The sequence below is a fragment of the Pipistrellus kuhlii genome, unplaced genomic scaffold, assembly GCF_014108245.1.
Source record: "Pipistrellus kuhlii isolate mPipKuh1 unplaced genomic scaffold, mPipKuh1.p scaffold_m20_p_24, whole genome shotgun sequence".
Taxonomy (NCBI): domain Eukaryota; kingdom Metazoa; phylum Chordata; class Mammalia; order Chiroptera; family Vespertilionidae; genus Pipistrellus; species Pipistrellus kuhlii.
Window position 1 is genome coordinate 9,345,653 of NW_023425523.1, and position 26,037 is coordinate 9,371,689.

Here is a 26,037-nt window from a genome sequence, read left to right on the forward strand (position 1 = left end):
ACATCCCTTCGTTGTCCCCAAAATATAGCACCAAAAGAGAACACCTCTCCACGCTGCCCTTGGGATAAGGTGACCAGATGTCCCGCTTTTTAACAATCTGTCCCGCGTCCCGTTAAAAATGTTAGAAAGCGGGACTGTCCCGCCAAAAGCGGGACGCCTGGTCACCTTACCTGAAGACCCCCCCATCCCTCTCGGATTGTCCCTTCCCGCCCTTCTTCCCATTCATTCCTTGGTCCGGGATATCTGTCCCCCAGGATACTTACACCCCACAAGCTCCCGCGGATGGGATGGGGGGCAGCGCCCTAGCACAGGTGCAGCTTCTGGTGCTGCGCCAGGTGCGTCTTGTAGCGGAAGGCCTTGCCGCAGCCGGCGCACTTGTGCGGCTTGTTGCCCGTGTGGATGCGGCGGTGGCGGATGAGGTGCGAGCTCTGGATGAAGCTCTTGCCGCACTCGGCGCACGCGTAGGGCTTCTCGCCCGTGTGCGTGCGCTGGTGCTGCGTGAGCGTGGACACGTCGCCGAAGCGCTTGTCGCACTGGCCGCAGCGGAAGGGCCGCTCGCCCGTGTGCACGCGCAGGTGGTTGACGAGGTGCGCGTTGCGGCCGAAGCCCTTGCCGCACTCGCGGCACACGTAGGGCCGCTCGCCCGAGTGCGTGCGCCGGTGCGTGAAGAGGTGCGAGCTGACGCTGAAGGCCTCGCCGCACTCGCGGCACACGTAGGGCCGCTCGCCCGTGTGCACGCGCTGGTGCTTGACCAGGTCCGAGCGCCAGCCGAAGCGCTTGCCGCACTCGCCGCAGCCGTGCGGCTTCTCGCCCGTGTGCGTGCGCTGGTGGTTGGCCAGGTGCGAGCGGCGCGCGAAGCCCTTGCCGCACTCGCCGCACGCGAACGGCCGCAGCAGCAGCGAAGCCGCCGCTGCCGGCCCGGCGCCAACGCCGCCCGCCCCGCCTGCCGCCGCCGCTGCAGCCGCCGCCGCCGCCGCCGCCGCGTGCGCGCGCCGGTGGCTGAGCAGGTGCGCGCTCAGGCTGAAGGCCTCCCCGCACTCGGGGCACGGATACGGCTTCTCGCCCGTGTGCAGCCGCCGGTGCTTGAGCAGGTCGGCGCGCCAGCTGAAGCTCTTGCCGCAGTCGGCGCACAGGTTGGGCCGCTCGCCCGTGTGCAGGCGCAGGTGGTTGGTCAGGTAGGTGTTGCGGCTGAAGCCTTTGCCGCACTCGCCGCAGCGGAAGGGCTTCTCGCGCGGGGGCCGCGCCAGGGCGGGGCCCGGCCCGTAGCCCCCGGCCACGCCCACCCCGGCCACGCCCACCGCAGCTGCCGCCGCGCCTGCGCACTCGCCCCCCAGGCCGCCGAAGGGGTCCAGGCCGCCCGCCGCCGCGGCCGCCGCGGCCGCCGCCTCCGCCAGGCGGTGCATGCGCTGGTGCTGCAGGAAGGCGGCGCCCGGGCTGAAGCTCTCCCCGCAGTCCGGGCAGATGGTGGGCGCGTCCAGGATGCTGGCCATCAGGCTGTCCAGCTCCCCGAGGTCCACGTGGTGGGCCATGGGGTGGTGGAGCCGGCGGAAGCGGCGGGGGGCCGGCTTGTCGCCCGGGTGCCGGCTCCCCAGGGAGAGGTGCCGCCTCCAGGGGAGCACCGGTGGTGGCGGGGGCGGCGGCTCCTCCTCCTCTTCCCGGGGGCTCCGGGACGTGCTCCCAGAGGTGCTGCGGGGCTCGGACAGGCTTGGGAACACGGCAGCCACCACGCCGGGGTGGCCATCCTCTTCCTCCCGCAGAACTGCCTCCTCGCTCAGCAACCCCTCTGCAACAGAAACGGTGACAGGGGGGGGCGGGAGGTTATACCTGGAGCTCCAAGAGTCAACCCAGAGGAAGCCAATCTCAAGAAAAATGTGGGCTTGCCGAAACCGGTTTGGCTCAGTGGATAGAGCGTTGGCCTGCAGACTGAAAAGTCCCAGGTTCGATTCCGGTCAAGGACATGTACCTTGATTGCGGGCACATCCCCAGTAGAGGGTGTGCAAGAGACAACTGTTTCTAACTATCCCTCTCTCTTCCTCTCTGTAAAAAATTAATAACATATATATATATTTTTTAAGTGTGGGCCAGGGAGTAATTAATTCCCTCCTCCGGGTATTCCCAAGCTCGCTCTCCAAGATCCCCAAGCTCCTACCTGGTGCCTCCTGGGGAGACTGTGCTCAGAAAGTAGGGACAGCTCACTCCCCTCTCCCCTCAGCTCACCAGTTCTAGGCAACTGTCTCTGAACCCAGGCCCCACCCACTGTCCCGGAGGCTCCAGCTGAAGCCCAATCGGTAGGAGGTGGTCAAGTCTGGGCCAGGTGGGAGGGACACTGTGGGAGCTCAAAAGATTTGCTCACTGTAAGAGCAACCCATGCGTTTCAAGGCCCTAACCCCACAAGACAAGACCACTCCTGCCAACCACAAGAAAAGGCCATCTGGATTGTTTTGGGACTTTGTGTGTGTGTGTGTGTGTGTGTGTGTGTTTAATGTTTTTATTGATTTCAGAGAGAGGATGGGAAAGGGAGAGAGAGAGAGGAACATCAATGATGAAGGAATCACCCATCGTCTGCCTCCCGCACGCCCCCTACTGAGGATCTGGCTGGCAATCCAGGCATGTGCCCTGACTGGTCATTGAACCGTGACCTCCTGGTTGGTGGGTCCACACTCAATCACTGAGCCACACCAGGGGGACTGGACTGGTTTCTAACATGGGACTGGTCATTCTGGAACAGCTTACGGTGGAACAATATACCAAACAACCCCCAACTCCAGGGTTTTGCTCTGTAAGGGGGAGAGGAAGATGTAGGGGGAAAGGGGAAGTGAGCACAGGGCCCTGAGCTGCTGAGCCCAGCCTGGAAGCTGGCCCAGCACTCACACCTGTCTGACTCTGGCTGCTGATGCCCAGTCACTGGGTTTGCAAGAACGTGTGCGTGCGTGCGTGCGTGCATGCACTGCTGGGCCTGGGATCAGTGACATGGGAAAGATTGCCATCTCACAGCCCTGGCCATGGGTGTCCGCTCATTTCTGTCCCCGAGGCATGCACAGAGCAGGATCAAGTAAGGGAGGCGCGAGGACAGAACTGAATACGGATCGAGCCTGCTCCCAGGTCAGGAAAAGCACGGCAATGATGAGCAGAGGCCTTGGTGCTCTGAGAATTAGTCACATGCACCTGGGCCCGTCACTTACCACTGAGCTGAGCTGTCTCCAACCAACTCGATTACGGTAACTGTAAACTCCTGAATACTCTGCTCAGGCTGCGCCCACTGAGGCTTTGTACGTGGCAACACCTCTAACTCTCCCAACCACCGGTGACGGGTTCTCGTGTTCCCTGTGTTCTCTCTTGTGTTGACTTACACTGAGTGGCCAGATTATTATGATCTTTGAACGCATAAAATCTGGCCATTCAGTATATCTAGCTATCTAGCTATCTACGCATATATATACATATGTTTGTGTGTGTGTGTGTGTGTGTGTGTGTGTAATTAGAGGCCCGGTGCATGAGTTCATGCATGGATGGGGACCGGCCAGCCTGGCCAGAGGGAAGGGACATGGATGGATGGCCGGCCTGCCTGCTGGTCGAACTCCTGGTCAAGGAGACAATTTCCATATTAGCCTTTTATTATACAGGATATGCGTTCAGAGATAATCATAATCTGGCCACTCAGTGCATATCCGTGTTCTGTATACTGTGAAGTGTGGGGCCAGTGACTCCCTCCTCACCCGTTTACCAGCACAGTCACCTCCCACTGGACGGGGGAGAGGGACGTTCCTCAGGTTTGAAATCATACGGGTTCGGCTCACTGGTCCCTCTGGAGAGAACCCCTCACAAGAATGCTGCCCCTGGCTACACCTCGGGAGAAGCCAGACATACATGTGAGCCCCCACTTCCACGGAAACCCCCGCATCCTCCTCACCTGTGCAGACGTCGGATGCCAGTCCCCGCTCCCCCCGGGGGCTAGAGCCGCGCTCCTGCTCAGGGCGGTCTGCTCTCTCATCCGCGCCCCGTGCGTGGGAAACCATTTCTCTCTCGTCTGGGTCCCCTTCCCTGTCCTCGGAGTTCTCAAAATCGGAGCCCATTCCTGTATCTTCTGAGTCCGGGTCTTCACACACACCGTGCTCGTCTTCCTGTTCCATCCGGGAGGAGCCAGACGAGGGCGGTGACCGGGAAGCCCTGCTCCAGACAAAACACACAGATAAAGGTCATGGCAGCCTGGCCCTGTTCCCTCACCCTGGCCGGTGACACCGTCCAAGCCTTGATGGCAGATATCTGCTCCACCTCACGTACTAAGGTAAACAGATCCGGGTGCCCAGGAGGCTGGTCTGGGTGTCAAGAGTCACCGCGGCAGCTCATCTGCAGGCCATAGGCCAACTCTCGCTGGACCACAACCCGATCTGTTTCCATCTGTGCAGTGGATGGCCCTGTGAGCATGGTCTGGTAGCTCTCACCGTGGGTAAGGGGGGGCAGTGGTGCTCCCATCTTACAGCTGAGAAGACAGTGCTCAAAAAGAAGGCCCCCCTCAGCCTCAGACCAACACGTAAGCCGTAAAGTGGGGTTCAAATCACTTTTGCTGCCTCAAGTTCCATGCATTCCTTACTCTTATGAAAGCTTGCCCTCCTCTAAATACATATATACAATTTGTATTTATCAGCTGCACCTCAATAAAGCTGGGGGAGGGAGGGGGGCAGGGAGAGAGGATAGGGACTCTTCAAGCCCACAGCAATCTTGTGCGGGTTTTAGCTAATGATGAGTGGGCCTCCAAGGAGCTAGAGGAAAAGGACATTCAAGACATAAGAACAGCCGGGACCGGTTTGGCTCAATGGATAGAGCGTCGGCTTGGGGACTGAAAGGTCCAGGGTTCGATTCCGGTCAAGGGCACATACCTTGGTTGCGGGCATATCCCCAGTGGGGGGTGTGCAAGAGGCAGCTGATCGATGAGACTCTCTCATCAATGTTTCTAACTCGCTATCTCTCTCCCTTCCTCTCTGTATAAAATCAATAAAAAATATATTTAAAAAAAAAAAAGACATAAGAATAGCCCTATAGCCCTAACCGGTGTGGCTCAGTGGATAGAGCGTCGGCCTGTAGACAGAAGGGTCCCAGGTTCGATTCCGGTAAAGGGAATGTATATACCTTGGTTTCGGGCACATCCTCAGTAGGGGGCATGCAGGAGGCCGCTGATCGATGTTTCTCTCTCATCCATGTTTCTAACTCTCTATCCCTTTCCCTTCCTCTCTGGAAAAAATCAATAAAATATATTTTAGGGGGGAAAAAATAGCCCTAGCCAGTTTTGCTCAGTGGTCAGAGCTTCAGCCTACAGACCAAAGGGTCCCAGGTTCCATCCTGGTCAAGGGCACCTACCTTGGTTGCAGGCTGGATCCCCAGCCCTGGTCGGGGCCTGTGTGGGAGGCGACCAATTATTGTGTCTCTCGCACATCGATGTTTCTCTCTGTCCCTCCTCCTCCCTTCCACTCTCTCTAAAACATCAATGGAAAAATATCCTCTGGGGAGGACTGAGCAAAAAAGAAAAAGACACGACAGAAGAATAACAGAAGCATTGGTATACTCACTTCTGACCTAAGACCATGCCTCCAACAGCACCAACCTGGTTTTGTGATGAGGATCAAACTTTCGTGTGTGTGTGTGTGTGTGTGTGTGTGTGTGTGTGTGTGTTGGGAGGCAGAGGGGTGAGCGGGAGAGAGGCAGGGACCCTCCATGTTAGAAGCCCTCCCTATAGCCTTATTACATAGGTTGCCATATTATATGAGCACTTCATTGTAGAGAGCCCTAGCAGAGCACGCCCTGGTGTAATGGGTAGCCCCTCCACAGAACAGGCCGGCATGGGACCTGCAGGGAGAAAATGACCTCAGCTTCCCAAACCTTTGGAGCCCTCAGGTTTACATTTCAAATTTAAAGGGCCTCCTGCCAAGTCTGAGCCATGGAGCCAAAAATAATTTGCTTCTGCCATCCATCACTCCCTCCAGCTTAGCTCATGGCAGCAAAGCAGCTTGTAGGTCAAGGATCCTGGACCTAGACTTTTTTTTTTCTTTTTAATATATTTTATTGATTTCAGAGAGGAAGAGAGAGAGAGGAACATCAATAATGAGAGGGAATCATTGATCGGCTGCCTCCTGCATGGCCCCTCTGGGGATCGAGCCCAAAACCGGTCAAGGGGATTGTATTTACAATTGTATTTACTAACTGCGATCAGCTCTATTTTGGAAGACAGTTCTCAGGCCCTTCAGTCCACGGGCCAATGCTCTATCCACTGAGCCAAACCAGCGAGGGCCTGGACCTAGACTTTTAAACTGTCCAGCTCTCTCTGCCTCGGGAACCCCCCAAAACAGAACTCCCGAGAACATGGCTAAGCAGATGCCCCATCTTTTCTTGCCTCCCCTGAGCACTTCCCCGAGACAGCCCTGGCTCAGAGCGGAAAGCAGGAGCCATTCTGCCTGGCCCAGAGCCCAAGAAGGATCAATGAACCTCCCATTGTCCGGGTGTCTCCCTCAGCCCAAGGGGGACACTGCTCCTTAACCTTCCTCACAGGCAAGGTGTCCGAAGGAAACACTGCAAAGCACCCTGGGAAATACTGCGGAGAGGAACTGATGCTCCCGGCTTTACAGCTGTGGAAAAAACGTGTGATTTCCCTCCTTTTTTCCTTTTTTTTTTTTTTTCCATGTGCAACACACACATTGTGGCTCTTTTTTAAGCCCCGATGCCATTCCATCACACCTCGAGGACACACCGGCACCACCATATCATTGGCGGACTTACCGCCCTGAAGAGGGTGGTAGGTGTTACATCCTTTCTCAGAGATGCCCTATTCCCTACATCGGAGTGAAGAAGCAAGGCCTCTGCTTAAATGCCACAGGCAAATGGCCGGCCATGATTGTCACCGACAGCAGCTTGGAAGGCAGCCAGCTCCTCGGAGGCCCGCCCGCTCTGCTTAAAACGCCAGGGTTCAAACACCCAGGATTAGGCTGCAGGAAATCCCATTAAAGTCGTAAACCTTTTCAGAGGTCTCTCCCGCTGAGGGCTGTTAGCCCTGAACTCTGCCTCCCTCCCGTCACTCTCATGCCGCCTGGAGCAATAGGCAGCCAGCTCTGCTGAGTCTGCATACAGGACACACCCCATGCTGAGGGGTGGGTTTCAAACCTGTGTTAAGACCTATTGGCTTGTTAGTGGCTACAAGCAACGGAGGGTGGGGGGAAATTTTAGGGAGACCTAGCCAATAGTTCCTGTCCCTCTGAGACCAGCTCCATTCACGCCGTTCCGTCCTCGGGGTCTAGGCACTTATCAAGCAACAAAAAGGCTACACAGAGGGGAGGAAAGGCAGCCACAGTAGGTTATTAGATGAGAACCGGTTGGTTTAGAATGGTCCCATTGTGTTCATTAGGATGTGTACCCTAGCCTAGGTATTCACCCGCGTTTACAGGAGTTCAGAGAGGATGCTCAAAATGCTACCCACCGCCGAAACCGGTTTGGCTCAGTGGATAGAGTATTAGCCTGAGGACTGAAAGGTCCCAGGTTTGATTCCGGTCAAGGGCATGTACGTACCTTGGTTGGGGGCACATCCCAATAGGAGGTGTGCAGGAGGCAGCTGATCAATGTTTCTCTCTCATCGATGTTTCTAACTCTATCTCTCTCCCTTCCTCTCTGTAAAAAAATCAATAATATATATATATATATATATATATATATATATATATATTTTTTTTTTTTTTTTTTTTTTTTTTTTTTTTTTAATGCTACCCGCCTCTTCATCACCTTTGGGAGCTCTGTATCATTTTATCTTAACAACACCCCAAAGAAGCAGGGCGCTCGTTTCCACTTCAGAGACGAGGAGAGAGGCACAGAAGCGAAGGGCCAGCTCAGGGTCACGCAATCCCAGGTGGCAGAGCAGGGTGCACACCCCGCTTTCCAGCTCCAGCGCCCACATTCTCCCCCAGAATCGGGTGTGCGGCTCAGGACAACGTTTTCTTTCTGTAGACCCTGTCTGTTCTACACTGAAGCTGTGCTTTTATCAGCAAAAACACCAGCTTTGTTTTTAACTTGACAAAACATAAGAAAGGAAAACCTACGATGATTCCAGAAGCAACAAAAAGGAAGACAAGAGCGAGCTGCGATTAGCTCTATCTGGAAGACAGTTCTCAGAAACGTTATCTAGACACTGTGTCAGTCAGCAGAGAGCCAAGCACATGGTGTCCCAACTCCCTTCCCATTCATTCTCAAAATAAAAACTAGCAGCATGTTTTCTTCAGCGAGGCCAGAGTTGGATAACGAGCTGGATGGCCGGGCACCATGGCAGCTTTGTGGCTAGGCTGGCCTAGGTTCAGATCCTCTGCTCCGCCAGCGACTCTACCTCGTGCGAGTCTTTTAGCCTTGCCGACCTTCCGATTCTGCATCCACGACAAGTATGCTGCCACCTTCCATCTAAGATTGTTGGAAAAGCAGCTGGCACATAGTAGGGACACAGTAATTGGTAGTTATGAAACTTAAGCCAACCTCTTTAAAAATATATATATATATTATATATATATATATAATATATATATTTTATATATATCTTATATATATATAAAATTTTATATATATATATCTTTTTTATTGATTTCAGAGAGGAAGGGAGAGGGGGAGGAAGGGAGGGAGAGAGAAAAAGAGAGAGGAGAGAGAGAGAGAGAGAGAGAGAGAGAAAGAAATCAATGATTGGAGAGAATCATCGATCAACTGCCTCCTGCACGCCCCACACTGAGGATGGAGCCCACAACCCAGGCATGTGCCCTGAAAGGGAATCGAACCGTGACCTGGTTCATAGGTCGACACTCAAGCACTGAGCCGTGCCAGCCGGGCTTAAGCCAACTTCTTGATTTAAAAAATTACACACCGCCGAAACCGGTTTGGCTCAGTGGATAGAGCATCGGCCTGCGGACTGAAACATCCCAGGTTTGATTCTGGTCAAGGGCATGTATCTTGGTTGTGGGCTCATCCCAAGTGGGGAGTTGGGGGGAGGTGCAGGAGGCAGCTGATTGATGTTTCTCTCTTCAGTGTTTCTAACTTTCTATCCCTCTCCCTTCTTCTCTGTAAAAAAAAATAAAAATAAAGGTAATGTTTATTACCCTGTAAAGCCCCTAGGAAAATGCTTTAGTGCCTTCTAGACAAACTCAGCCCCATTTGAAAGACGAATCAGATCAGAGTGAAGACACTGCTATGCAGCGGAAGTATAAATGTCAAGGGGTGATGGAAAGGAGGGGAGAGGGAGGGGAGGCGTGAGGTGGGAAGAGCCGCGGAGCCAGCAGCAGAGCCACACGGCAGTTTAACCTGAGTTCACCGGCTCACTCTCCCCCCTCACCACCACCCCACCCACAAACAGCAAAGCCCCATCCCTTTAGAGATCCGACCTCATTTCCTCCGGAGGGAGGGGCAGACAAACGCACAGCTCACCCCACCTTCCTAAAGATAAGCCCTGGCTGGCTTTCAGGGGGCTCAGGGCCCCACACAGTCATGCCCGCTCCCGGCCCAGGATGGCTGTGGGGAGTGCGTGCCCACAGGCCTGGGGGGTGCTGTGAGCCTCACCCCCTGGAACCACCAGGACAGCTGATGCAGCACCTGAGCGGGTGCGGGCCACCCACCTGCTTCCCAGGCAAAGGGAAGCGCAGCTCCCCAAGCTGAGCTCCAGTGACACGGTTCCCAGAGAGCCAGGGCTCCAACCAGCATCCTGGGCCCCGAGCCATCGCCTTCCCCACCCGGCTGGCTCCTCGGGACTCAGAGGCAGCGAGCGAGGGCACCTCACAGGACAGAGGACAGGAGAAGTGACCCGCCTGGCAGCCCCTGCCCGCAGAGCATCGAGAGGAGGGAGCCAGGGCCTGAGCCAAGCCCTGCCCCTCGCCCTCCGCCCTGCACCTCCCCACACGGGAGCCATGTGCCAAGGCCACGGCCAGGTGGCCAGGAGCCAGGCCTGCGGCGGGGCTGTCATGTCAGGGGAAGGAAGCGGTCAGGCGGATGGCCAGGAGCGGCTCCTTCTCCGCCTCCTCGGTCGCAGCTCCTTTCCTGTTCCCGGTCCTGCTGGTCCTGCCAGACCCCGCCTCACCTCCCGCCTCCCAGCCACAGCCCAGTCCCCCCTGCGAACCACGCTGTCCCGGGGGAGGGTCCCCTGGCAGAGGGTGGGCCTGCCGCCCACCGGGTGGAAGGATGGGGGGCAGTTCCAGGCAAGGCTGGACTCCTGACCAGAGCTGGGGGCAAACCAGGGATTCCAGGGGGTTAATCATTTGTCAGCCTCAGCACCAAATGGGTAAACGGTCAACCAGCCTCTCGGGGGACACAGCCATGAGAGGCCTGCCTCCTCCCTCTGGCCATGAAGAACCCTAAGCAGTTGAGCATCGACCTATGAACCAGGAGGTCACAGCTCCATTCCCTGTCAGGGCTCAGGGGACGTGCAGGAAGGAGGCAGGCGGGATCCATGATTCTCTCTCATCATGGATGTTTCCATTTCTCTCTCTCTCCCTCCCCCTTCCTCTCTGAAATCAACAAAAATATTTCTTTAAAAAGAACCCTAAAGACGAAGGGATCGGCCTTCCCTATTTGTAGGGGATGCCCCCAGAAGCAAGGAGAAGGTGTCCATACCCGAGGGGACAGCTGACTTCCCGTCCCTCACCCCCAACCCCCCCGAGACTGTCCAACCCAAAATGCCAGCCTCCGAAATGGCAAGCTGCTGCAGGAGGCGAACAGAGAGCTGAGAGATAACCACAGCTAAGCCTCCACCACTCCAGACGGGAGAAGCGAAAACCGCGCGGTTTTCTCCTGTGGACACGGTCTCTGCCCGGAGGGGCAAGCCCCCGCCGAAGAGAGAGGCTCACCGCCCAAGCGACGGGGAAATCAACCTCCAGCCCCACGGCCAGAGCTGGGCCGAGCCGCCGTCCAATCTCCAGCGTCCAGAATAGCACAGTGTCCTTGGGGTCAGGCATTTCCTGTCTGTGGGTTGGACTGGGGCCCCTCGGTTTGGCCAGAGGGCCTCGGCCTGTCACAGCCGCCACGCCTTCCCCACCCTCCACCCCCCACCCCTCCTCCTGCACCCAATGAGAGGGATCGCAATGCAGAGACGGATGCTAAGAACCATGGGAATCAGACCACCATCTGCCCTCGAATGAGAAGGCACAGAATCCGAAGGTTTCCACGCAGGCATTTGCTCGTCTATAGTCCACACGTTACTGACCAGAATCTTCTCCCTGATGCACAGAGGATCCTTCTGTCCGTGCGGCCCACCCCCTCGCCGGCTTGGGCATCATCGCGTGTGGGCACTACCTGGGTACACCCTCTGCTTCCACCCTCACCGAGCACCTGCGCAGGCCTCGGAAGGATTATCTCCACACTCCCTCTCAGTGTGTTCAAATGGTCAGTGTTTGTACTCCACGGAACCAAAGGCCTGATATCCCTTATCTCAAACTCCTTCTGCAGACAGGAAACAGAGGCTCAGAGAGGGAAAACGAGCAGGTCAGAGATGGAAAGGCAGGGTGCTCGAGGAGTTATGGCCAGAATCTCATTTTTCTGGCTGCCTCTCCAGTGATCTTTCCGTTTCTTTAATATAAAACACCACCTCTAAAACAGCCAGCCTGCCCTAACCGGTTTGGCTCAGTGGATAGAGCGTCAGCCTGTAGACTGAAGGGTCCTAGGTTCGATTCCAGTCAAGGGCATGGCATGTATCTTGGTTGTGGGAGCATCCCCAGTGGAGGGGTGCAGGAGGCAGCTGATGGATGTTTCTCTCTCATCGATGTTTCTAACTCTCTATCCCTCTCCCTTCCTCTCTGTAAAAAGTCAATAAAATATAGGTTTTTTTAAAAAATTAAGCAGTCGGTAAAAAATACAGTCTGTGATAATCCCATCATATGTCGGAATGTACTCATAAAACACCTTCTGCCCAAACCGGTTTGGCTCAATGGATAGAGCGTCGGCTTGGGGACTGAAAGGTCCTGGGTTCGATTCCGGTCAAGGGCATGTACCTTGGCTGCGGGCATATCCCCAGAAGGGGTGTGCAAGAGGCAGCTGATCGATGACTCTCTCTCATCGATGTTTCTAACTCTCTCTCTCTCTCTCTCCCTTCCTCTCTGTACAAAATCAATAAAATATATATTTAAAAAAAAAAAAAAAAACACCTTCTTTTTCATAAAAGCCTTTATCAGATTGTTGAGGGAGGCCTCTGCAGAGGGCAAACAGGAGAGAACCAGCATTCATCTTCATTAAAGATCTGCAGGGACACGTGTGTGCTCAGGCACGCACCTCCACAGCAGAGAGGAATGCAATTTAATAACCTATTTCCCTGAAGGACGAAAGAGAAAACAGACTTAGAAGGCGCAGGGGGGGTGCGCGTGGAGAGGGTGGGTGCTGGAATCCCGTGAAGGTGACCGTTTGGGGTCAGGTGACCTCAGGGAGTCTTTTCCAACCCGATGACTCTGGGATCCTGTTTCCACCGCAATGAGGGTGATCCTCGCTGCTCACAGGGACCGAGGGGGGCTGGGACCCGAGGGCTGCAGGCACACACTCAGTCGCCTGCAGCTTCGATAGGAAACGCTGCTCTTCTAAATTCTCTGCCCGAAATAACTGTGTGGGGTTGTGGTTGGAGACTGGCTGCCGTGTTCCTGCCCAGTCCCTTTCCGCAGTGGCATGCCATCTGCCAAGGTGTCTTCCAGCGCGGGGAACACAGCAATAAGGACGTGGAGTCGTCACCCGATATGTCCATGCTCCTGCCTGATTAAAGTTTAAACTCCATAGCTAGATTGTTTTCAGCATAAAGTGAAACATTTACAGACCCTGAAAAATGCCTTCCAAAAAAAAGACTCATGCTACTCTGATGTCCTTAAAAATGACATTACCAGCAAAACATACATCGCAGGAAACTATAGGAGACACGTGATCCAGTTTCTTCAGTGACAATGACAAAAATGGGAAGAAAGAAACAGAAAGGAGTTAAACCTATTGAGTAAAAAAAAAATTCTGGGCCCTTACCGGTTTGGCTCAGGGGATAGAGCGTCGGCCTGCGGACTGGAGGGTCTCAAGTTCGATTCCGGTCAAGGGCATATACCTTGGTTGCGGGCACATCCCCAGTAGGGGGTGTGCAGGAGGCAGCTGATCGATGATTCTCTCTCATCGATGTTTCTAATTCTTTATCCCTCTCCCTTCCTCTCTGTAAAAAAAATTTTTTTTTAATTAAATAAAATAAATAAATAAATAAAATATATTTATTAAAAAAAAAAACATTTTCGATAAAAAAAAGGCTAAGGGGAAAATAAACCTTGATGGAGGTCCTGGTCCTGACAACTCTGGGAGAGGGATGTTTTATCCCCAGGAAAGTGAAACTGACAACAGAGGAAGTCCGTTGCTCACTGGTCACCCCCACCCCCCAACCCCCAGAATGATCTCCTAAGGGGATGAAAAAGGGAAGGGTGTGTGTCGATGGAAAGAAAATATATCGATGATGTATGAACACGTGGTCCCTAGGAGATGATCCCTGGCAGGAACAGTTACATTCCCGGCCCAAACGGAGCACTTTTAAATTTAGCCAGTGTCCTTCTCCCAGGGACTCCGAGGATGCCATCCAAATGGTCTCACACCGCGCTACAAAGAGGTCAGCTGAAAGAGATCCTATTCCCGCCTTGTGCTGGAAACCAGAGGCTCGCAGATACTTTCCGCCTCAGCTCAGGGTGCACGGTGGGAAGTCTGTGATACTCAGAACCAGTCACAGCTCCCGGCCGGGAAGTTACACATCTCTCTCAAGGAAGGGGGTGGTGGCATCCTGGCTCATTGGCAGCTCGATCACCATAATCCCCAAGTCAGGGGTGCAGGCTGTTTGGGTTCCTTAGGTCCCTTTTACCTCCAGTTCCCAGCATTTCCTGGAGAGAACAACAGTCCGACACCTGCTTATAAAGGGAACAGTGGCATTTTCCTTAGGCCTGGGTCCTCGGCCTAAGAGCCTTCCAAGTCCAGCAACTCCCTGAACCCTTGTGAATGTGTCTATAGGAACGTCTTCCTGAGAAGGCCCCAGCTTTCCCTTGGCCTCTGAAAGGATTCGGGGCACAAAAAACAAGACAAAAGCCCTGTTCTAAACCAGGACCGCACATGACTCATGATACATTCCTGATCACAGCCTTTCAGAAATCTTCCCGAGTGGACTGGGAGAGGGGAATAGGAGCCATGTCATCACTGTATGCCAGGAATCTTCTGGTGGGCTGGTGGAGAAGGGAGATAGGACTGTAAGCCCCAGATCAGGCAGGAGAACAAAAATATCAGTACATTTCAAACGGGATGATGGGCAAGATGATGGGGCAGGATGATGGAGCACGATGAGAGAATCTGCAAATGCAACGTCCCTGATCCAGTCTGCCTATCTGTTTTACAGACGAGTCAGGCAACAGAGACACAGACAGGTGAAGGGCAGACTTGATGCTAAATCACTCTCAACTTTCATTCCAATTACTTTTCTCCTCAACCCAACACAGCCTACTGCGTGGTTGGCTCACACACTCGCACTGGTGATTGGACCCTCCCAGCACCCTTAGTTCACCTGCTTCCCAGGCACTTGTGTTCTGTGGCAGGTGCCTCTAACACACCCCCTGTAGGGGATGTGGCTAATTTAAACAAGTTTGACGCCGGGTTTATAGCTCCCATCAGCTGCTTACTTGGGCAGCGAGTCAAAGCACATTCATCAAGCCCTAACCGATCCAGGACACACAACACTTTGTTAGTTAATCCTTCTCTTCTCAAAGGGGAAAAAAAGTGTGTTGTTTTTTTTTAATCTGGCCAAAGTCACCAACTCATTCCAAACAAATCCTCTAAGTGTTAGCAAAGTCACCCTGCCTGCACAATAGCATGCAAATGCCCACATGAAAAGGGGATTCTGGGAGTGACACAAAATTGCATTCTACGGAGCCCAGCTCACACTTGAAGGAAGGAGGCACACGCTCATCCAATACGGCCCAATTCTAGACACAGGTTCTCGGATCTGCCCTCTTTTCTCTTGCATCTTTCTCCTCCTGCCTTCATCACTACGCATCCTCACATCTTCGGTGTGGGAGGGGGTGTGAAAATGGGCCAGGAGGCAGGCCAACTACAGTTCTGCTGAAGAGACTGAGAGAGTTTCACATTTTGCTGCTGCTGAACATTTCTTTTCTTTTTTTCAATATATTTTATTGATTTTTCACAGAGAGGAAGAGAGAGGGATAGAGAGTCAGCAACGTGAATGAGAGAGAAATCGATTAGCTGCCTCCAGCACACCCCCCACTGGGAATGTGCCCTGCAACCAAGGTACATGCCCTTGACTGGAATCGAACCCGGGACCCTGCAGTGGGCAGGCCCACGCTCTATCCACTGAGCCAAACCAGTTTGGGCTGTTGAACATTTCTTGAAAAGATCCCTCATTGTACAGATAATGAAAGCGAGGGCTAGAGAAGTGCCGCCTGTGGATTCACAGAGGTCGGAGTGGGCGGCCAGATTGGGACTACTGTGCAGGTTATCCGATCCTTTCAAGTTCAGTCTCTCGTGCCCAGCCTCTGCCAACCAGCTGTCATATTTATGAGGTGACTGCTCTGACCTTTCCCACAGCATTTCACCAATGCTGCCTTCTTCCGATCTTTCTTGTTCTCTCCCAGGCTCCTGCTCAGTTTTTTTTCTACTGTAATTTTAATTATTTTTCCCTCTGAAAAATGTCGGAAATGTTCTTCAAACTCCATTTCCTGAGACCCTCCAAAACAGTCTCTGATGTGAAAGGTTTTGGAGTACTAGCTGTTTGTCACAGAGAAAACAAGACATGTTGTTGGCTTGGGAAAAAGGAAAAAGCCATTTGAATTAGCATGGACTTAATGGAGTGTTATGGTAAATATTTAATAACTCCAAGTCCTTGAAAAGAAAAGTCATCATGAGAGAGAGAGAAAGTGAGAGGGGACGTGAGGTGAAAAATGAACAATTAGTTATGGTTATACCATTTTAAAAGAATATTCAAAGACTTATTTTTTTCAATCAAACTATGAAACTCTCATTAAAAATGGAGACCCTTTCTTTTGCACTAACATTTTTTAAATGCTTAAAACTAATGATCAAGCTATATTACATTTTCTTCTGCAGTGTCTTTTTTTTTTAAACTATATTTTATTGATTTTTTACAGAGAGGAAGTGAGAGGGATAGCGAGTTAGAAACATCAGTGACAGGGAAACATCCATCAGCTGCCTCCTGCACACCTCCCACTGAGGATGTGCCTGCAACCAAGGTACATGCCCTTGACTGGAATTGAACCTGGGACCCTTCAGTCTGCAGGCTCCATCCACTGAACCAAACTGGTAAGGGCTGCAGTGCCTTCTTTTATTTATTTATTTATTTATTTGGCCAAACAGGCTTTCGGGGGAAGGGGGGACAGGTGTCGGTGAGCCCTCTGCTAAATGTTCACATCATCGCTGCACACATCAGTGTCCCATGAACCACGGGCACCCAGGTGCGAGCCATCTCAGCGGATGCCGTTAACTGTTAACATTCAGGGCTCACTTCAATATCGGCTATAGTTTTATGTCTTCCAAACCTGGCGGTCTCTTCTTTGACCTCACCAACAGCACCATTGAGTGCTTGGCCTAAACACAGGAATCCAGCAAATGGATGTGGAAATCCAATGGAGAGGCTGCTCTTGGGAATTCTTTCCTTTTTTTGCATCCAGGGTACTGCTCTGTCCTAGTAATTATCATATTTCACTCAACCTCCCCTCCGCCCCCTCCTATCTCCTCTTCTTAACTCCTAAAACAGGTCAGCCTTCCAAGTTCTTGTTTCCCTTTTCTTCTCCCTCCCCCTCCCCTTCAGTCACGTGGCCCCTTCCCCTGGTTGGTTTTAAGACACCGCACCTCTGTCCAGAGATGCCCCAACCCCTCCACTGCACTCTGGGTCCACGGCCAACGATGCTCCCATCCCTGCACCTGAGGAACCTATGGCCCTTTCCCATCCTAACGTGCTGCCCGCATCTCACCTGGGCTCAGAGCAGGAGGCAGCTGCAGAGGGGAGCACGGTGAGTCAACATACCTGGTTTCAAATAGAAACCCGCCACCTACACACACTATGCCTGCAAGACAGTTCTTTCAACTCTTGGAGTCTTAGTTTCCGCATCCTTATAATGGGAAGAACGAGGTACCTTGAAAACTGTTGTAAAGCCTAAATGAGTTTTTTCTATTTGTATTGGATCTGGCCCTGGTCATACTGGGAACCACTGGTTCTGTTCCCACATCTCCGTTACAAACCATCCCCTCCAGCCAGGGCCCACGCCTGCCGAGGCTCAAACCCTGGAGTCAACTCTGACCTCTCCGCACCCCTTTCAATCCACTCCGTTGCCACATCTTTCCTCTTTCTACCTCGGCTGCCCTCACTGCGGAGGCTCTCACCGCTGAAGTTCCTGCAACTCACTCATGCAGGGCCCATCATGGAAGTGCAGCTGCCCTCCATTCATTCTCCTGCTCAGATACCGCTGGCTGACGCTGGCTCCAGTGAAGCACACACTCCTGTCCTCAACAGGCAGCCCAAGGCAAGTTCAAATCTGGGACACCCGATGCAAACAGCCCTGTGGGCGTCCTGTGCGGGTCCCCCTCCACTGCAGTCTCAACACTAGGGGGGTGAGGGGGCTGACCGAGCTGTACTGTGCTGTGCTGACTGTGGCAAGTGCTGCCACGCTCTCCGAGTCCCCACACCCAACTGCCTCTCCCACGCCCGGGGGAAAGACAGGACCAGAACGAGCAGAAATTCAATCATGAATGGAAAAGACCAACATTCGACCTCCACAAAGGAATGAAACTACGAAAGAGGTGGGTTGGGGACACCCAGAGAAAAGGGAGGTACATTCGGGAGCACAAACAAAAATAAAAGAAATTCCCCCGTCGGCGTGGCTCGGTGGTTGAGCATCAATCAACCCAGCAACCAAAAGGCCACGGTCCGATCCCGGTCAGAGCTCACGCCTGGGGGCGGGGGGGGGGGAGCAGGAGAGAACCAGTGGGTGATCCTCACTCCCTTCCTCTCTCTAAAATCAGTAATAAATAAATAAATAACATTTTTAAAATACTCATTGATTTCAAAGCCATCTTCTGCTACCCGAAATCACTGCCAATGTCTGCAGGGGGAATAAAAGGGATTTTTGGAATATACAAAGGTTCTGTGGGATATAGGCTGGGGGGTGTGGGGAGAGCAGGAGAAGGGGGGGAGGTGTTGAGGGGGAAAAAGGATCAACAATGGGAAATGTGTTTTTCCTGCCCAAGCGTCCAATAGGAGTAAACACAGGGATATGCATAGCACGGAGACCCTGCCACCAAAGCAGGGATTTCTCAATCAGACCCAGAATGGAACGGGTCCTATTCCCTAACGTACGGTAAGATCCTGACCAAGTTCTCAGAGGCTAATAAACCTCCACCCCGAAGTGGACACCTTCCCCTTCATGGCACACGTTTTGGCAAAGGAGAGCCGCCGGCACAGCACTGCCTCAGACTTTCCCGCTGCGGGAAGGGGAGCTTGCATTGCACGTGGCCCTCCCACACCCCGGGTGGAACAGCTAAATGTCGGAATCCCAAGAACTTCCCATGCTCCTTTACAACGGCTCATGAGCTGACACAACCCTCGGCAACCTGCGGGTAGACGCAGAGGCTTCCCGAATGAGGGCTGAGTCAGCCTCGGGAGGTGGGTCCAACCTTGTGGTGAGGAAAAAGCCTTTGTCCCCACAGAGGCGAGGCAGCCGATCTTTCCAGCATCCCCTTTAAGACCTGAGGCAACGAAGCCCAAATCCATACCCGGCAACTCACCCTGCTCTCACAGGGAAAACAAACAAAACGGAATGAATTCTTTTCCTTCCTCACCCAGCCTTTTTTCTTTTCTTGTGTTTTCACCTCTGCAGAGGCCGGGAACCCGCTCTGAATTCCTCAGATGTGAAGCCCAGAAGCCCTTTCTAGAAGACAGGGTACCAGGTGGGCAGGCAGGACAGCCAGGGGGAAGGGGTTGAAGCCATGGACCCCCCCACCCCTGTTCCCAACATCAATAACACTCGGGAATCGCTCAGCCCTGATGCGAGTCAAGCTTGTGATACTCCACAACAGTCCCGGGAAAGGGATGAAAATGAACCGAGAAAATGGCCCCTCTGCTCCCTCACCTACAAATTGTCAATGTGCACATCATGTTCTCATGACTTCGTTTCTTCATGTTTAGTTATTACCGATGCATCATCAGCTCAGGTCCTGAAACCCCATCATAGGTGGAGCTGTGCTCTGGACACAGAGTTCCTGCCAGCGGCAGGGGACCCGCGTGGGGGCTTTCCCAGTTTAGTTTTGTTAGGGTAATTCAGATGACACAGAAAATTAGGGGAGAGGCCATGCGTGACGTGGGGTATCAAGAAAGGTGACCCAGCCGAAACCGGTTTGGCTCAGTTGGATAGAGCGTGGGCCTGCGGACTGAAAGGTCCCGGGTTCGATTCCGGTCAGGGATCGAACCCGGTTGCAGGCACATGCCCTGTGGGAGGTGTGCAGGAGGCAGCTGATGGATGATTCTCTCGCATCGATGTTTCTAACTCTCTATCCCTCTCTCTTCCTCTCTGTGAAATCAATAAAATATATTTTAAAAAAGAAAAGAAAAGAAAGTGACCCAGGAGGGCGAAGGCTGAGTCTGGAGGGAGGAGCAGGAAGATTCCAGGTAGAGAGGCTGGAGACCATGGGAAAGAATTCCAGGAAAACGGTTCTCTGCCCAAAGGAGGGATTCTGAACCTGGACTTCCCAACGGATGGGAAGTGTAAGAGTTTAAGAGCATAAACATAAAGAAACCAGTGCCTCTCACAATGAGGCCCACGAGGATGAATTTAGAAGCTCGGCAGCATTCCCGGTAGGAAATCTGGAAAGCAGAGAGCCTCGGGAAGAAGGAAGAGAGATCTGATGGTTTTCTCCCAAGGAAAACAGATCCGCCCATTCTGAGCCGGCGTGGGAGGCAGCAGGCCTAAATTACACTGGAGCTTCAGCTCAGAATCTGGGACTCCAGGCAAGTTTGTTCTCTCCGAGTCCCCATTTCCTCATTTTTTAGAACGAAGGTAATAACATGTAAATCACCAGACGGAGGCAATGCATGCAAGTTGTCTAACCTATACACTAAGTGGTCAGATTATGATGATTTCTGAATGCATAATAATCTGACCAGGTGCATGAATTCGTGCATGGGTGGGGTCCGGTCAGCCTGGCCAGGGGAAGGGGACGTGGACAGTCGGACGGCCTGCCTGCTAGTCGAACTCCTGGTTGAGGGGACAATTTGCATATTAGCCTTTTATTATATAGGATATACACTGAGTGGCCAGATTATTATGCGTTCAGAGATCATAATAATCTGGCCACTCGGTGTAGATGCTCAATAAACAGGACCTGTCACCATCACATAAAAAGCATGAAAAAGTGTCCAATTAAAAGACAAGTGAGAGACTATGAAATTGCAATGTCTTGGGGGAAAGCTGAGTCTGATCTGTCTTGCACTTCTATACACTACATTTTCACCCAAATAGCAGACGGCCTTCTAAAAGTCACATCGCACCTTCACAATGGGGTGTCGCTTAGGTCCAAGAGCGTAACCAGCGCCTGATTACCCACTTGAGATTAATCCCTTCTATACCCTGCCTAAAGAGTTTGAAATTTTAGGCTGGCCAAGAATCTAGTCAAGAAATTTTTATTTACTTTTATTGATTTCAGAGAAGAAGGGAGAGGGAGAGAGAGATAAAAACATCAATGATGAGAAAGAATCAGCATCGATAGGCTGCCTCCTGCACGCCCCACACCGGGGATCAAGCCCACGCATGTGCCCTGACCGGGAATCGAACCGTGACCTCCTGGTTCATCGGTCGAACCTCAACCACTGGGCCTCGCCGGCCGGGCAATTCAAGAAATTTTTCATGAGTGTCTTTGCACCAGACACCTTGATAGATCTTTTCAGGGTCTCTTCACCACCCAGAAGAAGCAAAAGGCAAAGTTCCAGTCTGTCATGTACGAGATGCTTTAGATTAGGGGTGTCGAACTCAATCAGAGAAGGGGCCAAAATCTAAAATCCAGCCTAAATCACGGGCCAAATGATTTACTGAACAGTCATAAACTGTCATTGTGATGGAAACGCAGCAGAGTGCAGTGATGACAGTGCGGTACGGGCCACATTGCAAGGCCTGGCGGGAAGGATTTGGCCCGCGGGCCTTGTGTTTGACACATGTGCTTTAGACACACAATTGCAATGAGTCCTCAGAGGTCTGCAAGTCTTTACAAGAAAAAGCAAAGCGATCAGTTCTTTCACTCGTTCCTTCATTCACTCGTGTTTCCCACGGAAACATCCTTTGGCACCGAATCGGTATAAAGGAAGGGCAGGAAGTCATCGCCCTCATGGGGCTTCCGTTTGAAGGGAGAACGGTAAACATCTAGCTCTCACCAGGCCACCCGAAGATGTGTCACCCAGAGGACCCATGAGGATGAGAAGGATCTGGCTGGGAGGTCAGGAAGACCTCTGCTGGGTGCCCTGTCAGCGGGGCTGCATGTGGAGGAAATAACGGGAACAGCGCAGGGAAGCCCAACACGCACGAGTTCAACCCGACAGAGACACACGTGGAAGAACGTCTGTCACATCTGAGAACGAGGAGCTGTCTGCTGCAAGAATGAGCAGGTCATATGGGGGCGGGGGGAGAGGGGCAGGTGCCAATGGAGGATAGAGGCAGGCGGGCACTGAATGGTGAAGAGTTGTGAGTGCCAAACACAGGCGTTACCTTTGTTGATTACATTTAACAATGCAGTGTATGTACTAAGAGACCTGTTGGGGAGTGGAGGATCTTAGCTACAAAGACAACGGCATTAACAGGGGTTCTGGCTCCATGGCTCTCAGTGACAGCACCGCTTCCCTCCCCCCTCCCAACCCCCACCCCACCACACCAGCAGGCAATATCCTTCTTGCCTTAACATATCATCTTTAACGTTTCCCCTCTCTCCTTTCCTTAACTGGATACCAGGAAATTAAGCAAACATGAAGAGTCTGAGGACACAGCTTTGGGGGAGGAGAGGGAAGAGGAGGGTAGGGAAGGGGAGAGGACGGGAGAGGACGGGAGGGGAGGGAAGAGGAGGGGAGGGGAGGGCATGGGATGCCAGGCGGTCAGCCTGAGAGGCCTCCTCACCTCTCCAATTCAGCCGCAGCAGCTGGAGTCTCTGATCTGCTTCCACTCACCCCGAATCCCAGTCGTTGTCAAAGGCCATCTCTCTCTGGGTGTTCCTTCCTGTAAGGTAAAGGCTCCATGACTCCCCATTCATGACCTTGGTTCACTCGGGCACCATCTTCTCTTTGGGGCCCAATTGAACATCTGACATCAAATTTCCCCCAACAACCACCTCCATCTCGAGAGAGAGAGCGCAAGAGAGAGCTCGCCAATATGCTCCAACTAGAAAGCGTGACCTGAGCTCAGAGCCTTTGCACGTATCTCACAATCCTCACGCCCTCGCCGTCTTCCCCACTCCGCTCTTACCTCGCTTCATCTCCTGGGGAAGCTCGTGAGAAGTGTGTGCCCCTACCAGCCATTCACACGGGGTGCAGGGCTCTGTGCCGCCACCCGGACCGTGCGCCTGGGGTCCTCCTGGCCCCCACCGAAGGGGCACTGTTCAAGGCGCCCTTGGCTCTTACACTGCAGTGTCCCACGTTAAACCATCAGAGAAGGTAGGGGAGGGGGGTGGGGAAAGGGATAGAGATCAACCAAAGGACTTATATGAATGCATATAAGCCTAACCAATGTCCACAGACAACAGGGGGGTGATGGGGGAATAAGGACACATATGTAATGCCGTAATCAATAACTAAAAAAAAAAAAAAAAAAAAAAACCACAACCCCACGTGCTGGCTTCTTAAGAGGCTTTAAGCGCCTGGGGCAGCGGTAGGACCACAGGGAGAGGGAAAGGAGGGGCGGAGACCCCTGGGCGAGTGAGCCCAGTGACAGCAGGACCGCAGGGCCCGCTCACCGCTGCCCCCTCATCCATCACAGCCCCTCAGAAACCGTTCACTTTCCAGCCCTAATGCACCCGCCTCCACCGCACCCTTGGTCCCGCCGAGGAGAAGGAGGAGGAGGAGGAGGAGGAGGAGGAGGAGGAGGAGGAGGAGGAGGAGAACGCCGCGGGGAATGCAAAGGCCTCCCGTCGCCTCGCAGGTAAAGGGCAGAGAGGCCACGCCGAGGGCAAGGCTGCATCACCCAATGGCCCAACGACTCCAGCCGGCGCTCGCCTGGCAGGGAAGGGCTGGGTGATTCACGGCGGGGCGGGGGCGGGGGCGAGGGCCGGGGGATGGATGGGGATGTAAAAAAAGGAAAATCCAGGAAACACCCAGAGGAAGTGGTTACCGGATCCCGAAGCCCGGCCGTCACGTCCAGGGGCCCTAAGGCACCCTCAGCGCCCGGCGGCTGCTCCGCGCTCAGCCTCCGCTCGGCCGCCTCCCCGCGCCTGCACCCGGGGCTGAGCCTCCGCATGCTCCTGGGTGCGGGCAGCAGCTGCGCCCCCCACCCACCCACCCGCCCACCCGCCGGCAGACAGGGGCTCTGGCCCCGGGAAGCCTAAGCGGCCACCCTCCCGGCGGCCAGCGGTCGCCCCTCTCCACCCACCCGTCCTCCGGTGCCGCCGCCCGGTCAGATGGCAGCCCCGCTGAGTGGGGCTGGAATGGAGCGGAGGGGCGGGGAGGAGAGCACATTTCCTAAGGATCCAAGAAGCCGCGCTGTCCCCTCTCCCCCATCCCCTCCCGGAGCCCCCACAGTGGGGCCGGGGGCGCGGGCGGACGCGGCGCGGGGAGCGCGGCCGGTGCCCGGCGGCAGCTGCACACAAAGCCCTGCATCCCCTGGCCTCCCGGCTCCTCCCGGGCGGCGCTGCTCCGAGGGTCTCGGATGCCCCCTCCGGTGGGCGGCGGGACGGTCCCCGTCGCATCTCAGCCTCCTCCTCCCCGCCCCTCGCCCCGGACCCCGACAGCAGCTCAGCCCGGCGTTTGGGGGCCGCGGGAGCACACACCCCCGCCCCCCGCCTGCGCCCCGGAGGAGCGGACAGCGGTCGGGTCTCCGAGGCGCACCTTCACCCAGCCGGTCCGCCGCCCACCCTGGGGCGCACACCCACCCCGGCGGCGGGCGGAGCGGGTCCCGATCAGTCGGGTCTGCGGGCGGCGGGCGGCGGGGCGGTCCGGCCGCGGGCGCGCTCCTTCCTACCTGCGGGCGGCGGGCGGGAGCGGGGGCGGCGCCGGCCCCGGTGCGGCGGCGGCGGCTGCAGCGCGCTGGCTGGCTGGCTGGCTGGCTCGCTGGCTGGCTCGCTGGCTGGCGGGCAGACTGGCGAGCTGCCCGGCTGGCTCCTCGCCGGGGCTTCCTGTGGGGCTGGACAAAGGACATTTCCTGGGAGGAGCAGGGGACCGCTCCCGGCATGCCTCGATTTGTAGTTCCCGGGGACTTCCTGCCACCGCAGCATCCCCGAGCGGAGGGGACCCGGGGACTTGGGGATGTAGGGGGTGGGGGGAGGCGCTCCCTGCAGCCCTGAGCGCCCCGGGAGGGGGGTCGCGCCCTGGGCCCCGCCGCGCGCTCCGGGGACGCGGGCGCCGCCGGGAGTTTGCGCCCCGCGCGGGCGGCGGTCCCCCCTCGGGGCTGGCGCTGCGGGAAGACCCTGCGTCGGAGCGGCTTTTCTATAGAAAGGAGGAACTTGCCTTTTCATCATTTTCTTTTTCTGGGTTCCTTTCCTTTCTTTCTTTCTTTTTTTTAAATGTTTTTTTTTAACACATCAGCTTTTATTTTATTTTTTAAAATATATTTTATTGAGTTTTTACAGAGAAGAAGAGAGAGGGATAGAGAGCTATAAACATCGATGAGAGAGAATTACTGATCAGCTGCCTCCTACACACCCCCTACTGGGGATGTGCCCGCAACCAAGGTACATGCCCTTGACCGCAATCGAACCCGGGACCTTTCAGTCCGCAGGCCGACGCTCCATCCACTGAGCCAAACCGATTTTGGCTTCTTTTTTTTCTTTTTTCTTTTTTTTCACCTCCCGAACCCCCCCTCCCCCCCGGGGGGAGCAGGGAGGCGGATTAAGGAACTTGACCGCTCGCTGCTCACTAGGAATTCAGGTTCCTTAAGATCTTGGCGCTCGGTCCTCAGAACCAGAAGGGCTGATTGTTCCCAGCCTGACCCTCACCGTGACATTCCTCCTCCGAGGCTGGCCGTGTCCCCAGGCATCTTTTCAAGAAAAGTAATTAAAGGAAACGATGGAGAACACACTTCATGAACTAACAGTAAGTCACGCAAAAAACAAACAAACAAAAAAACCACCGTGTGCTGCTGAATTAGGAACGACTTGGACTTTCTGCTCATCTCCCCCGCATTCACCTTCAGGAGTCAGTTTCCTGGATCCTACAAAACCGACGCGCAGGCCGCAGCTGCACGCCTGGGGGCGCGGGGGGAGGGGTGGGGGCGGGGCAGGGGACGGGTGGGGTTAGGGGAGGAGGACCTTGGCTACAAGAGAGGAACTCCACCTCCAGCCTGTCAAGAGCCTATCACAGCCTCCACACATTCCTGTCTAATTCTGGAACTGCATACCGGGGCCCTCTTGGGAAAATCAAGAGACGAATGACTGAAGCTGTGTTCTCTCGCAAGGCGCTGGGAAAAGAGGTTCTAGGATGCTCTAAAACCTGTCCGAAAAAAATAGATATAATTACCTGTCATATCGGGGTGAGGGATTTAGTTTACATTTAATAAAAGCGTAGCCAGCCCGACCCGGTTCGGCTCAGTGGATAGAGCATCGGCCTGCAGACTGAAGGGTCCTGGGTTGATTCCGGTCAAGGGCACACGTCTGGGTTGTGTGTTCGATCCCTGGCGGGGTCGTGCAGGAGGCAGCCGATTGGTGACTCTCATCATTGATGTTTCTCTCTCTCTCCCTCTTCTTCTCTGAAATCAATAAAAATGTATTTTTTTAAAACTGTATCCACTTTACTGCTGTTGTTCCCTTTCTCAGGAGAGGGAGAGCCTCAGCCACAGGGAGAAGATG

The 26,037-nt window shown here is 54.2% G+C and overlaps 1 protein-coding gene across 1 annotated transcript; it reads right to left on the reverse strand.

Annotated features, from left to right (window-relative positions):
- Positions 1-210: 210 nt before the first annotated feature.
- Positions 211-22,602, reverse strand: ZNF697 (zinc finger protein 697). Its single transcript, XM_036452574.2, has 3 exons — positions 22,164-22,602; positions 3,911-4,167; positions 211-1,783 (listed from the first exon to the last, which is right to left on the reverse strand). The coding sequence occupies exons 2-3, from the start codon at positions 4,128-4,130 to the stop codon at positions 303-305; spliced, it is 1,701 nt and encodes a 566-aa protein (XP_036308467.1). The 5' UTR covers positions 4,131-4,167; positions 22,164-22,602; the 3' UTR covers positions 211-302.
- Between the last annotated feature and the right edge of the window lie 3,435 nt (positions 22,603-26,037).

Coding starts and splice junctions, on each gene's coding strand:
- ZNF697 (XM_036452574.2), bottom strand. CDS start 4,130: ATGGAACAGGAAGACGAGCACGGTGTGTGTGAAGACCCGGACTCAGAA. Junction 1,784..3,910: donor GGCATCCGACGTCTGCACAG/GTGAGGAGGATG, acceptor TTTCTGTTGCAG/AGGGGTTGCTGAGCGAGGAG.